Source organism: Sparus aurata, chromosome 22, assembly GCF_900880675.1.
Source record: "Sparus aurata chromosome 22, fSpaAur1.1, whole genome shotgun sequence".
Lineage (NCBI taxonomy): Eukaryota > Metazoa > Chordata > Actinopteri > Spariformes > Sparidae > Sparus > Sparus aurata.
This window is the reverse complement of record NC_044208.1, coordinates 21,690,482-21,706,181: the sequence shown is the minus strand read 5'-3', so window position 1 is coordinate 21,706,181 and position 15,700 is coordinate 21,690,482. Positions and strand designations below refer to the sequence as shown.

Genomic DNA, 15,700 nt, shown 5'->3' with positions numbered 1-15,700 from the left:
AGTTATAATGGAGGTCAATAAATCAGAAGATGGACTATTTCTATAGGGTTATAATAGTTATAATAGTGTTAGCAGAGGATGAATTGATGGGTCTCACAGTCAGGGGAAATAAGATGCTCTGTGGTCTTTCACATTACCTCATCACTATGCAACCTGCAAACAGCTTGGATTAAAACAAGTAAAATAGCATTTGTCAGCATTTGCTTTCAAAAACAACGGTGCCAAATGATAAGGTAAGAAAAAACACATTTATTCAAGTGCACTCACTTACACCAAAAAAGCAGATTATCATGTAACACAAAGACAATGTAATCAGTATATTCCTGCAGATCAATAGACTTAAACTTTGTGATTATCAGAATCTCACAGGAACAAACTAAATCACTGCAGGAACAAGTAAAATAAATGTTACAAGCACACATTTGCCCATTTACACAAGCATCATGCATGTTATTGTTCAAGTGGATTATCCAAATCTCTTTTTCTACGTCATAATTTGATACGGCAAGTCACACAGCATTTAATTGAGTTCCTGTAAAGTTGGTAGTTTTCTGAATTATTTGTTTACATAAAAATACAAGGGAACAACAAATAAAAAACAGGTCCCTAGTGTTCCTGTGGTCTAGCTTAAAGAAAAAAAGGCACGCCAGCCAAAAAAATCTTGTTTCCTCCAAGGTCGTGTTAGTACGTGGTGACATCACTTCTGGGTGTGGTTACAGGTGTGATAGACCTGAAACTTGCTCTTTGAATTTAGTGAAACCTCATCATTTCATGAGTCATTCTGCCATCACGGGACAACGAGTGGTTCAAGCTCGTAACACACTCTCCCAGCCAGGTCCTCAGGGACCCTCTCGACAGAGTTATCCAAATCAGCGTCAGCCTTCTTCTCTACCGGGCTGCGAGTGTACACATTCTCATTCACTTGGGTAGTGCGAGTACTGAGGGAGATAAGGAAAGGGACAATGTGATCACTGGGGTGTCTTTCAAGTTGTTTGCTGTAAAATAGAATAAGTAAATCTTTGCCAATAGCATCAGATTCGTTCTCTTTTTTAAATACCTTCCATCGAATGCTCCATTGCTTCTGTCATCTACATCGTTTGTTATTGCTCCTCCAAACCTGTTACTAAACTGAACCAAGGTACCTGAAAAGTGAGCATAAAATCACTGTGACATTATTTTTGAAAGAACATCTCGAGGTGAATAATATCCAGGTGAAATCCAGATCAACTTGTTTACAGCTATGTAATTTTTAAACATGCATTTGTTGTTTTTCTTAGAAACTTGGGGTCATCCCATCAAGCTTTAAGAACAACAATTATGTCCCAATCTTAAGTTGTTGCGCTAAGTGTGTAAATATGTCCGTCTCTGTCTGCCTCTTGTTCAGCTGAAGGACTGAACTAAAACAGTGAGGTTGAGGGTTGTAAAAACCAAAACAAACAAAAGTGTATCTGTGCAGGGAGACTGGAAAAAAATGGTTTCATGCTGTCAAAATATGTAGTTTGATGTAATGTAAATAATGTGTGTCTGCCACTTACCAGCACCCAGACCTCTCTTCCTCCAGAACCAGTAACCGCCACCCAGCGCCAGTAGCACCAGCAGTAGCCCAACCACAACTCCTGCGACAGTTGAAGAGGACGAGGCTACTGCAGGGATTAAAGGAAAGAAGAAGTAACAGTGTTAGGGAAGGGGAGAACCAACCATGATCACTCTGGAAAGACAAACACTGAAGGGCTTTTGAGTCTCACCAATTACATTGACTTGTAGTGACTTCGAGGGAACGGAACAGAAGGACATGCTGGAGATGTTAACACCAAAGACACAGCTATATTCTCCTTGGTGCTCATATTGTAATGAAGGGAAGTCAAAGGTCGCCATGTAGAAGATAGAGTGGCCAAATGCAGGCTTTGCCTCTGTGACGGTCATATTGGACTTTCTCAGATAGAAGTAACCTCCGGAATATGACGAATGAGTAGAGCAGGTGACGGAGAAGCTGCTGCCTTCGTTGACCGATATTTTGTCCGGGCTGTAGATCACCATTGCATGAGGAGATGTCAGGGAGATTCTGGGTATGTCCATTTTCACTGCAGAACAGACAGAGATTCATAGAGATCAGATTTATGTTTGCAATCTTGCACAGTCAAATTTCTATCAATTATGTTCAAGTGGACAAACAAAGCACAAAATGATTGACCTGTGATGGAGAGTTCAGCTACATTTCCTTGAGGATAATAGATGACTTGATTGGCCAACTTCTTCTGATATTCACAGTAGTATGACCCCTTTTGGCTGAAATCCACTGAATGGAAGACAAAGGTTGCAGCTTCGTTTTGGGAGTATTTTTCCATTTGAAAATTTCCTTCCATCTTTCTCAGGATGAATGTCCCACCCAGGTGTTCTGATACAACGGTGCAGGTGATTTCAACTTTTTCACCCCATTTTACATCTGTAGCCGGACTAAAAGTGATTTGGGGCTTCTCTAGAGCACCTGAAACAGAGCGTAAGTTTTAGTTAGTTTGGTCATAAAAGCTGCTGCAGTTTTATCTGAGGTAAAGACTTCATTCACAGAGTCAGAATGAGCCAGGCCTCTTACCTAAACAGATAACACCAGCATCTTCACCATGCCCGCAGTTATTTTCTCCAAATCCGTTGTGATTACAGTGTGACAGAGCAGACTCTTGGCCTGTACACTCCACGTTATCCAGCCATATTGGACCACTGCCTCTACCAAAATGGGCATTTGTAGGAGCAGAAATTGCGTGACCGCAGCCAAGCTGTCTACATACCACATCGCCATTGGCCATTTCCCATTCATCATCACACACAGTTCCCCACTGGCTTTTATAGAAGATCTCCACTCTGCCAGAGCACTGACTTGAGCCGCTGGCCAACCGGATCTGTGCTGCATATGAGGACAGAAATGAAGTGAGTCCAAATGCAAAGGACAATCCTTGAAACATGCTTTTTTATACAATGATAAAAGTGTATTCGGATTATTGAATTGAATTTACTTGTATTGATACACATAGATTTTAATTTTTAAACAATGTAAAGACATTTCATATTATATTTGGAAAACACTGCTGTTCTTTTCATCATCATCAGTTAATGATGATTTAATTTTAAAGGAGACATATTAAGCTAATTTTCAGTCTAATAATATATTTTTGGGAGGTTACTTCTACAGTAGAACAGGATTGCATGCTCTAAAGCTCAAATAACACAAAAAAAAACTGTCCAGTGCTGCAGCGTTGTATTGCCCCTTTGTCTGAAATGCTCTGTTTTAACTCCTGTCTCTTTAAGGGCCCCCCTCCTGAATACCCAGTCGGCTCTCATTGGTCAACTACACATGCCTGAAGGTCTCTTCAGGTGCAGTGTTTTCTGTAGGAGAGAGGAGCTTTTGTTGGTGCAGGCTTTGATCTTTTGAATTTTCAAGATCTTTTACATGCACAAGTAACTATGTAAAACACTGAAGGACAGGGGGGAAGAAAGCATAATAGGCCCCCACTGATAGCAAAACAGTAGTTATGTGCAATATGACTCAATGGGTCACTTGAGTAATCCAAATAAAATATCAAAGCAGAGAAATAGTGTGAAGAATATTCTAAATGCTTTCCTGCTGAGCGTTCAATTTAAATATTGATACCATACTGTGAGATATCAATAGAGCAAGTGGCTAGGTACCTTAGCATGTAAGACTGGAAACAGGGAAACAGTTAGTTTGGCTCTGTCCAAAAGGAACAAAACCTAAGAGGAACCTCATAAACTCACTACTTAGCTCTTTATATCTGATTTATGATTCATTTAGGGTAGCTGTTTCACCATTTTCCAGTCTTTATGCTAAGCTAACTAGCTGCTTGCTACATCTCGCCATTCTTCAAAATCTGATTTCAATGATTCACATTTTCAACACATGTGAAAACAGCCTTCTGGTGTAAAAACTCGGATTGAACATCGTTTTACACAGCAAAGCTCAAACAGTTAACGATAGGAACAAGAGGCAAAACACAGTTTTGACTGTTTCTCATGTTTAAAAGGCTGTACCTGCACATTGGACACCAGCATCATGGTCATGCCCACACCTTGAGCTCCGGAAACCGTTGGCTGAGCATTGCTGAAGAAATGTTGTGTTGCCAAAGCATGAATCGCTGGCCTCCACCACTGATCCACTGCCTTGGCCGAAATGGGCGGCGCCTGGAGCGTTCAATGCAGTTCCACATTCAAGCTGGTCACAAACCACCTGAGCTTTACTTAGAGTCCAGTCTGTGTCACAAACTGTTTGCCACACGTCACCATGACGGACCTCTACCCTGCCAGAGCACTCATCCTTACTGTTGACCAGCCGGACTTCCAAACTTCCTGTGAAGTAAAATAAACTAAAATGATTATCTGGTATCAGAAGATTGAAAGTGGCTAAATATGTTTAGTTAAAACTAAGTGACAAAAGCTGAATAATTAAAAAATAGGAATACTGCTCAACATCAATCAACAAAACTGTTTAATCCTTTGTGATTTTTGGTAGATTTTCTTACCTGTGCAGGCAACACCAGCAAGCGACGTGGCGTTGCAACTTCTGTCTCTAAACGGTCTTTGTGGGCACTGAGCCAGTGTCGACTCCAGTCCATTGCATTCAATTTGATCAATCCAGTTCTTTCCTATGCCGATGCCGTACTCAGCCATGGTGGTAATCTTATGACCCCTCCCACAGTCCAGCTGTCTGCACAACACCGTTGCATCATTCATGTCCCAGGATTCACCGCACACAGTCCCCCACTGGCCTTTGTCATAGTACTCCACTCTTCCAACGCAACGGCTGTGCCCACCGGACAACCTGACGTTACCTAAGAATGACAGTTCTTCTGTGAATGAACACGGTACATGCAGTCTAACTTTGATGTTTGTTTATATACTAGTGATTCTCGTTATATACTGACAATGTACATAATGTAACTGATTATTGCAATAACTGTGTGGGCAGGCATGGAATATAGGAATTGCTTGCATCACTGTTAGTCCTTGCATAGTCCCATCTGTGATTTGAGCAATCCTTCAGTTATTGCTTGACTACGTAAACTATCTGTTTTATTATTTGAATCATGAGGTAACATTAACATAAACTAGTTATTAAGTTACTGGACTATTCACTGCTTAGTCTGACTAACAGGAAGCAGCCTGTTTGTACAAGCCTGCGATTGTCTGTGTATTTCAGTCTGCATTTCCCCAACCGCAGTCTGCATGTGACTATAACTGCATCCCCGGCAGGGCCGTTTGTAGATTTGTGGGGGCCCTATGCAAGGTGTTGTTTTTGGGGGCCCCTATTTCCTGAAATGATGGAGGGGAGGGGGGTTTCCAGACCCTTCTTATTTATTCAAATTCCTTCCACAGTGGCAGTTGCACTGTCCATTAACTGGTTTAGAACAAGTGTTAATATGTTGATTTATTGCTTTTTGATATCATTTTGGACTAATTGATGATTTAATGAAAGGATTCGCTCATTTGAATTTGGAATCGTCTTCACTCTGGAGACGTGATTTCTTATAAGATTCTCATTGGGCAGCGTTCTGCAATAAACAAATGGTGTTACACCACTCAAGCGACAACGTTTGGTGCAGGAATGAGTTCACCTTTATTACTCCGTGGCAAAACTGACAACACAACTCAAGACGGTCAATGCAGTACGGGGTACACACTTTTTTCACCGCAGCAGCGCAGGTTTCTTCAAAAAACTCAACAAAAAAACTCTCTTCTACTTCTACTACTTGGCTGACAGTCATTTGCCACCAACTCTGCCTCCTGCTGGCAAGCATAATGAAACATACTCAAACAGCAAAGCTGATACTGTCTATTACTGACAGACATGTAAAATGAATAATAACAAAATAAAATAGCATTTTCTTCAGGTGCTACAAGGGTCAGAGCAGTGTTTTTCTATATAACTGTGGTGACAAGTCAAGTTTCCTCAGCATTACTGCCTTCAAGTCTCAAGTCAAGTCCAGCCATGTTTCAGGCCTGACTGGATCTGACCGAGATTCTGAGGACACAACACGGTAGAGACTTGTCAATCACAAGGTAGCCACTCCCTGAAGCATACCCGCCATCAGTGTCCATTTTGCTCTCAGTATTTAAAGCGAAACTCTCGCCAAAAAGCAACCGAGACTTTATTTGGGATTGAATATGAGTCAAACCTTGGTAATACCCTGGTGATGCTACGAGCAAAGTTTCATGTTGTGTCGAGCCTTCTTAGTGTTCTAAAAATAGCAATTTTGATGCTAGCGTATCATGCCCCTAGCACTCCCGTTCAAAATTAACGTGCCCAAAACCGAAACTACGGTAAATTTTAAAATAGCCTCTTTCATCGTAATTATGCTTTTACACGAAGGTTTGACTCATATTCAATCCCAAATAAAGCCTCGGTTGCTTTTTGGTGAGAGTTTCGCTTTAACCATAATTTACTAAATAAAAATGAATTAGATGTGCACAAGAGCTGCTTTATCATGTAGTTCTATCTCTTTTTACAATTACTGAAGGAACTCAAATTTCAATTCAATACATCACCAAGTCTTACCTGAACATTCCACAGCTGCCTCTTCCATACGATCGTTGCTGGTCCGGACATATTCTGTCAGTCTGCACTGTGATAGAGAGCTCTCTCTGCCATTACAACTGACCTTATACCCTCTCTGGGCTCTGCCTTGACCATATGACCCGGTGAACTTGACAGGATCTCCACAGTTCATCTCTCTGCACACCACTGTAGCTTCATTCATTCCCCAGTTAAAGTTAAATGCTGTTGACCAGTGGTCACCGTGGGAAAACTCCACTCTGCCTGAGCACTGGCCAGTCCCATTAATGAGTCTAATGTTGGCTGCAAAGCAAATGAGAGTGAAAAGCAATCAGTTAGTTGGTGTTTTGACACAAAACATCTGATTAAAGGGAAACTCCACCAACTTTATACATTTAACTATGTTCGCAGGTCTTGGTAGAGTACCATTATATATGTTAAACAAGTAGCATAAAGCCTTTTGTGGCTCCAGAAGAAGCTGTGTGTACTCTGAAAGGTCACTGCCAGTGATGTTACTCATTGAAGTTGAATTGTGGGAAATGTAGGAACAGGGCTTTTTTAAAAAGAAGAAGATTTCGTGCAATAAAAAAGGTGATATCTCTGGTTCTGCAATGTCTATTTTGATAATTTGTTTTAAATCTGTCCATGATTTGTCAAACAGTGATAATATAACCTGCAAAATATTCATTGGAGGCATTATGGGCAACGGGTAAATGTATGCATGGAAACGCTTTGTGAAATAAGTAAATAATGTGCTTATAAAGAAGAATGAACAACCCAACAGAGATGATACCTGAGCACACCACGCCAGCATCTTCGCCATGGCCACAGTTATTTTCCCCGAGGGCTGCATGTCTGCAGTGCATGAGGGATGTCTCGTTCCCGAGGCAGCCGACATCATCCAGCCAGATGTCTCCCTGGCCTGGACCAAAGAAGGCACTCGTTTTGGCCGTCTGAGCTGTTCCACAGTCAATGACCCTGCACACCACCTCTGCATCTCTGAGGTCCCACTCATCATCACACACTGTTCCCCACTGGCCATCATGCATAACCTCCACTCTGCCAGAGCATCGGTCAGTGCCATTGACAAGCCTTATCGGTGGAATATCTGAGGAAAGGTCCAATAATGTTTAAAGTAATCAAGTACTTTAGCTCTTATCTGCAGTGCTATTTATTTCAGCTTTCTTTCAAATATAATGGAACTAGATGGCATTCCGTTTGTGGTGTTCAAAATGCCAAAGAAATACATCTGGAAAAAATCCACAACAAAGACAACAGTCTTACTACCAGCTTGATCAAAGTAATCCACAGACGTTGTTGTGAGCAGTTTTATGTATTTCTTTGAGTTTCACCTCACAGAGGGAAGTGTGCATCCACTCATGGATAAGAGACTAGCTTATTAGACTAGTGAATGTTAAAGCTCGGCTGTCACCAGCTGTCACAAGCACGAGCCTTTGTCCATAAGTAGACTCAAGCCTTCCTCTGTGATACTATTTGTAGATACAGTTCAGTAGAAAGAAAATAGATCCTTGATGACACTGCTCACAACAAGATCTGATTATCTTGTGGAGCCGGGTCATGATTTCTGGAAAGACACTTTGCTGTTGAGTTTTTTGAAATGTATTCATTTATTTCTTTGAGTGCCATCTAGTTCCAGCATATTTAAGAGAAAACAAACATCACTCACCTTACATCGTCTTACCTGTACATGAAAGAGAAACACCTTCACATGTCCCTGTGATTTCTTGAAATGTGCAGTCAGAGATAGAGCTCACATTTCTGGCACATGTGGTCCTATACCCTTTCAGTCCGGTGTCACCAAAATGGAAGCTTTCGTGAGTATTTTTTGGAGGTCCGCAGCCGAGTTCCTTGCACAGCCTTGTAGACTCTTGTTGGCCCCAGTTATTGTTACAAATTTTCCCCCACTGGCCACCCTGGGAGACCTCCACCCTGCCAGAGCAGCGGTTAGTCCCATTGAACAGTCTGACTGAGGCTGGAAAGGAAGCAGTTAGGGTCAGGGTTAACTATTGTATTTAAAATGCTGGAGAAGAACGTTATTAGTTCAGCATTGAGATGTAGTATTTCCCTCTGCTTTTGAGGATGAAAGGGTTTGTGGAAAGGAGACGAGATTGTACTGCTTATAAATCTGTGATTTAATACCCAAGAGCAACCACAAAAAGAGGAACAACCGAGGATAATTGTAAGAGGCTGCAGGACGATTTTCTAACGTGGAACATGATTTGAAATTATACTCTAACTAAAAAAGACATGTGTAAGTAATGTTTGATAAGCAGGGGCTCAACATGCCCATACAGTAGATACATGTATGCTTGCATCACCATGGTACACAAATGCAATTATCAGGATTCTGAGCAACCTGATTTCATTCGAGTACTTGACATTTTAACAACAGACAGTTCGGCATGTGTTACCTGAGCAAACAACACCAGCATCTTCATTGTGGTCACAGTCGTGTTCTCCCAAACCTCTGTGCGGGCAGTCAGCAAGGGATTTCTCATGACCAGAACACTCAACATCGTCCAACCAAACCTGATCCCGACCTCTGCCGAAGAAGGCATTGTACTTGACTGAGAGAGCATTGCCACAGTTCATCTCTCGGCACACGACAGCTGCTTCCTGCATGCCCCATCTGTCATCACAAACTGTTCCCCACTGTCCATCATGGAAGAGTTCCACTCGGCCATTGCATCGATTAGTCCCGTTCATCAGCCGAAGTGGCTTACTGTCTGTCAGGTGGACAAGAAAAAGCGGAGGGTCATCCACAACAGCACACAGTCTAACCACCTACAGTTGACTACAAAATTACAGATGTAGTTTTTGACTCACTTGCACAGAAAATCGTAGCATCAACACAGTTTTCCGTGAATTCTTGAAGCTTGCACTGTGAGATCGAGCTCTCATTTCCAAAACAGGAGGTCTTGATTCCAACCATGTCACGCGCCTCTCCAAAATGTAGATCTTCAGTTGGAGTGACAGCAGTGCCACAGTTAATCTCTTGGCACACCACATCAGCTTCTGCCTTGCCCCAGTCACTGCTGCATATTCGTTTCCAATGGCCCTCATGGTAGACTTCCAATCTGCCATTACACCGATTGCTTCCATTGACCACCCTCACGTGTTCTGCAAATCATAAAGGAAGAAATATAATTAAATCGAGAAAGTCTTACCACCCGAGAAGCCTTCCTTGTTGTGGGGAAGCCCTGTGAGTCGATTACCGAGTGCAGTAAAGTTCCGCAGCTCAATGATGATCATTACTGCGGGACTCTACTGCACTCGGTAATCGAGGAAGGAAGGCTTCTCGGGTGGTGAGATTTGTTTATCTATTCCGACAAATACAGCAACGATATCAAATGTTTGATTCCTCAAACTATGTGCTGGGACCCTATTTCTAATGTTGCTGAAGTTTGGTGCTGTTCTGAGCATTATTTGTGGCTTTTTGATGGCGGTTTTATATTTGGACTCATTTACTGCAATGTATTGTTGTTGTGTGGTCGTTTCTGAGGATGCTAAATCTACGTTAGCTAGTGGTCTGCAAACTTGATCTCTCGAGAGGGAGTCTAACACAGTTTCACGGTGTGTTAGACCATGGATTAAACTGAATACTAACAAAAGTCTACAAAAATTCCCTTGATGATGTGATGAGACAATGCCTAACCATCCACACTATTGACTTGCAATGTGGGAAGTGCATAACCAAACATTCTGGAGCTTGACCCACACTATGGACTAAAAATCAGGAAACGGCTGTCTCTGCTGATTTCATTTTTTTAATCTGGTACACTAACATTACAGGAGTGCAATTTAAACCACACCATGATGTAGAATGAAGGTGACATGAAGTGAAGTCATGGGCACTGCACATTGAACTTTTTAATGCAAATATAGACACAGTCAAAAGCGTAATCTGGTAGCTGTTTATCCCCCAACTCTACCTTCTGGCCTTTGCCCTTTACATATGTAGCAGCCAATCACACGCTAAACCTGCTTTTGCGACTCTGCCACAAAAGCGTTTCAAGCATAGTTTGCAATCAATCATAACACAACCTATTGTCTTTGAATTTGAGATGCAATAATATCCTCAGTTCCTAAAATAAATGCTGTGTTAGCTGCTTTTCACCACAGCTGTATTTCTCAATCTCATAATAGTTCCCATATCTGGTCTTGCCGTGCCGGAGTACTTCCAGATAGAAAACAGGACGTTAATTTGGATTGTGGCATTAGCAAAGTTGTTTGCTCATGTTGTGATGCATTTTGATTTGGCTTATAAGCTATATCTTTGTATTTTCTTATATATTACAGTAAGTATCACATAGCTCTTTATTACAATTGCAACTGTATGTTTGAGTTTGAGGTAATGTTGACTGCACAATGAATGAATTTAGAATGATGAAACCAACTACGTCAACATTGGTTTTCCATAAACCTCGTTATCACTACACTGTTTTGTCTGCTACCAGGCTTGCGGTCAGCTGGGTAAAGGAAGGTATAGGGATACATTTCTATTATAGACTAAATGATTGAATAAATTCTTCTTTTATCCTATTTTGTTGTTATTTGCGACTCTGAGAGCAACAGAAATGACCCAGTTATCATAACAACAGTGGTACCAGCAATATTAGGCAGATTTTGTTGACAGACGTTCAATCTTCTCAACTCTTAACAAGAGGGCAAACAAGGATGTTTCCAAAAGTGTCCAAAACTATTTCTGTAACAAAGCTACAAACTCTGCCATTGGATTAAGTGTTTGAAATGGGTCAAGTACAGCAAACATAAACTGAGATAAGGGATTGAACTCAGCCTTACCCGAACAGACAACTCCAGCATCTTCAGGATGGCCACAGTTATTTTGCCCAAATGGTCTGTGTTGACACTTGAGGAGAGACGACTCATGACCAGTGCACTGCACATCATCCAGCCAGATTTCTTCCTTTCCTTCTCCAAAAAAAGCCCCTTTCTTGGCCTCAAGAACTGTCCCACAGTCTACCTCTCTGCACACCACCTCAGCGTTGGCAGTGCTCCACTGATCATCACACACCGTCCCCCAACTGTCAGAGTGGTAGACCTCCACTCGCCCCGAGCAACGCGAAGTACCAACCAGCTTGACTTTGTCACATTCTGGGATTGGGAAAAAGGAAAGCACAATTGCTGAAGGTTGTGTCACCATTAACTCAATAAAAAGCCATTTTCATTATATCATGGTGTAGAAATCAGATTATCTAAATAGTATACATGTGTTTTCAGGCATGAAACATAGATTTTACTTTACCTGTGAGCAGTGATAGGCTCAGTATACCTGCAGCAGAAAAAATATGGTAAAATGTTCCAGTTAAGCCTGATAACCCAGAGATTTGTCATACATATCTAAACAATCTTGTCCAATGAATACAGAGCAGTCAATGCAGTCAATAAAAGCAACTCTCCTTAATAAAAGACTATTTTCTTTTTACACACTGAGATTTTCACTCCTGTATCTGTGATTGCAACCAAACGGCTATGCTGTGATAATATATTTTTATTTTTTAAGTCAAGGGAAAAATGTGAAATGCTGGAAGTAAAACACTGACACTCACCTAATGACAGATAACAAACAAAATGACGTTTTTCAGCAGGAGTGAAGATCATATTGTATCTTCAAAGTGGGTCAAATGCTGTCAAGGTAGAGTTAAATAGGAATAAGTATTATTACTCTTCATTTATAGAAAAAGGAAATAGCCATGTCTGTCATTAGCAGAGCAACAAATAAAGCTTGATTACTGGAAACCATACAGTATTTTTCAATATCAAAAATCCCCCTCTTACCTTTTAAATTCAACCAGTCTGGCCAGCTATTAAAATGACATTACAATTCAAACTAAAATAAATGATTACATCTAAAAAAATCCAAAGAACAGAAGTCCCACGTACAGATCTAGTGATTTTTTTTTTTACAAATAAAAGGGGCTGCCTGGACTTGGACTGCAACCTGGACGTATGTTGACATTTGGATCAATCATTAAAGACTGGGGATGACAGGAGATTTCATTTTTACACAATATCTACTTACTGTTTGAAAAAGACATTATTTAGAGCAGGAAAATCCAGCCACAAGTAACATAATGTTTAAATGGAATGATAGGACCACTGATTAATCAACACTACAAATCATCAGCTGCAAAAAATAAGAGGGAAATGTGGTTCAAATGGAGAGTTGTTATGAGCAAACATTAAAAGTCGAAGTAGACCACTGACTCCCATTGCCAAACCGAACCATCCGTCTCCTCCCACCTGTGATCATTATTCACAGCAGTTCGTTTAAGTTGAATTTCTACATAGCAAAACTAATCCTTCCCCTTTCTTTGAATTACAATGAAGCGGTCCAAACTGGGCTAAATCTCCCCATCATCACAAGATCTTTAAGAAAAACTAAACTGATAAAGCTCAACTGCACTGCTGGCTTTAAAGGTTGGATAACATGAATTGTGTATGAGTTGCTAACTTTATTTAATTGTATTCATTTATTTTACGCAGCAGTTGAGGGAGCCCGGGTAGGTGGCAAAGTTGGAAATGGTCTAAGTATGCAAAATGCACTATTGCTGGGAGCTAAATAGCACAACTGGCTGTTCACCTTGCTGCTGTCTGGCAAAAGATACAAGTATCCGCAGACTACACCGGACTACAGGGCAGCTTTCTTTAGGCTGTGAGACTAATGAACTCATCCTCAGCAAACTACATTGATCAATCCTGTCATTCTATAAATGGTAACAGGGCTGAAAGTAACAGGTTGACGAAAAATGTTATTGGTTGCCGTTACTAGTTATGTGGAGAACAAAATCATTTTTGACACAGTTTTGTGGTAACAGAGCTTACAAAATAAGCTTGTTGTCTTCTGTCAGACGTTAGATAACTGAGATGTCTTTAGAGGAGAGAAAACTTACATGTCTTTTAAACATCAGCTTTCTCAAAATCAGATACTTTCACTTCCTAGAAATGATGCACCCTCCACAACGGTTTGTTATTTCAAAAGGGGTGTTTTCATTAAAAGTAACAGGGTTGACGCAACCCAATTTTTTTCTTACTCAACATATAAAACATATGAAACAGAATTAAACCCTGAATAAAGCCCTTGCACTTTCTTAAAGTTCAAATTTCTCTCTCTATCTATCTGGATGATATTTTGACTTTTTGGTAGAAAAAAACTTGTTTAAAATTATTTTTTAAAAAGCAAAATATTTGTTTTTATGTTACGAGGCATGTACAGCAAAGTAAATGATAAAATGCTTAATTGTTTATTTAGACTTACTGGGCTTTTGTTCAGGGGACACAGAATGACACGTTTTCATACAACCAACCAACTCCAATTTGAAAATATTAATGCAAAATCCATCCCACATTCATTTGCACCATAAAGCAGAGCTTTTGAGGACATTGAAACATTTTTGACAGTACCGTTCTTATTTTAATTTTAATCCTGACATTAAGCAATTGTAATTTTCTGGTATTGATATACATTTTTTTTTATTTCATACATTTATAGCAAAAATGTTAAACTGGTGCGAATTAATTGATAATGGCAATTTTGTAAATTATTATTATGAACGAACTTAAAGATTTAAAATGTTTTATTATTATTATGTTATTGTTATCATATTACAAATTATTACATTGCAAATGTTTTTTTTCTTACCTTAAAATGTGTAGTTTTATGCTCATCAGAATAATAGAATAATTCTGAGGACCTCAGTCCATTTGCTCTTTCACAAATGCTTGACCTGACAGAACCACTTCTTGTCCCGCATCTTATAGTCAACATGACTCATCAGGACTGGGAATGACAAACACTTCCCCTTGTGAAAGCCTGAGCTTCAGTACATTTTACATGTATTAATTTCCTGTAGTGAGCCTCAAAATACTGCGTCTCTACAATGTCTTCCTGTTAAGTGTCACAGATACAACCAAACTTTATGTCACCACCACATTGCTTTACAGCCACAGTTAATGCTGCATGAACTCCCCCAACCAATCTCAAACGGCCCAAAATAAGACATGCAAAATCAGCAAAATCAGACAATATGTTTTTATTTTGATTGCATATATTGGCATAATTTCCCATAATTATACCCATGTACTGTTTGCTTCTTTGTTTGTTTATTTAGGATTTCAGGTAAAGGTGCAATATGTAAGAATTTTAGTTGAATGTATTAAAATATTAATTATCAACTGTCAACAATGCAAAGTAATATAACATCTATGTATTGTGTTGCAGAGATATCTACTGAAATTTGCATGCTAATCAGCTAGCGCTGGCCCGTCTTGGTCTGGCGCTCCTGTACTAGCATTGTAAACACTAAGGCTGCATCTGAAATTCCATACTAACACGCCATTGAGTATGCTAAAACAGTATGTGAGATTTTTTAGTATGTCTGAAACCTTAGTATGAACCCAATAGTACATGAGGTGCATACTATTTCTGGTAAATATTACAGTATGCAAGCACTGGACACTACGCCGGCATAAATATCCAACAATGCAATGCAGTGCTGATGACACCAACAACACAACAGACAATGGCGGACAGCGACACCGTGGTAACCCATGCCAACCTCACCTCTACCGGCACCTCTATAACACCCAGTACAGCAACATCACTTAACGAGTTCGCCTGCGGTTCGCATTTATTATTGTGTGGCTTCTTATTGGATGCATATCAAGGATGTATTATTAGATTATTATTATTGGATGTATTCAAAGAGTATTATTGCAGATTGCTGGTAGAGGTGAGGTTGGTACGGGTTACCACGGTTACGCATATCCAATGCAACCGGCAAGAGGTTCTCAGGAAGTGCGTCACTTCCACGCTAAACAGTGTGTCAGAAAAGATGCATACTACTGTTATTCACTCAAAAGTATGTTGAACAATAGTACACATATTGAGTATGTAGTGTACAGTATGGAATTTCGGACGCAACCTAACACTGGCCTAGTGTTCTGAGCTCCCGGCCTGGACTGCTAGCTGCATGGCTAACTGAGCTAACCAGCCAACTCTGAGGACAACATCGACAACAACTTCCACTTGGAAACGTTAGGGGGGAAGAGCTGTCTGTTACAGTGGCAACAGACAGAGTTAGCTGAAGACAACATCGA

General features: G+C 40.4%; 1 protein-coding gene across 2 annotated transcripts; it reads right to left on the bottom strand.

Moving 5' to 3' along the window:
• Positions 1–229: 229 nt before the first annotated feature.
• LOC115573554 (deleted in malignant brain tumors 1 protein-like) lies at positions 230–14,347 on the bottom strand. 2 transcript variants are annotated; one of them, XM_030404370.1, is made up of 17 exons: positions 14,244–14,347; positions 12,151–12,228; positions 11,847–11,873; positions 11,384–11,695; positions 9,407–9,700; positions 8,992–9,306; positions 8,262–8,552; positions 7,353–7,667; positions 6,563–6,862; positions 4,530–4,838; positions 4,042–4,356; positions 2,591–2,899; positions 2,192–2,485; positions 1,746–2,081; positions 1,536–1,643; positions 1,058–1,142; positions 230–938 (listed from the first exon to the last, which is right to left on the bottom strand). In XM_030404370.1, the coding sequence occupies exons 2-17, from the start codon at positions 12,200–12,202 to the stop codon at positions 788–790; spliced, it is 3,813 nt and encodes a 1,270-aa protein (XP_030260230.1). In that variant the 5' UTR covers positions 12,203–12,228; positions 14,244–14,347; the 3' UTR covers positions 230–787. The 2 variants fall into 2 exon arrangements, with proteins under 2 accessions (XP_030260230.1, XP_030260229.1); XM_030404369.1 differs by lacking the exon at positions 14,244–14,347 and adding an exon at positions 12,380–12,501.
• Positions 14,348–15,700: the final 1,353 nt, after the last annotated feature.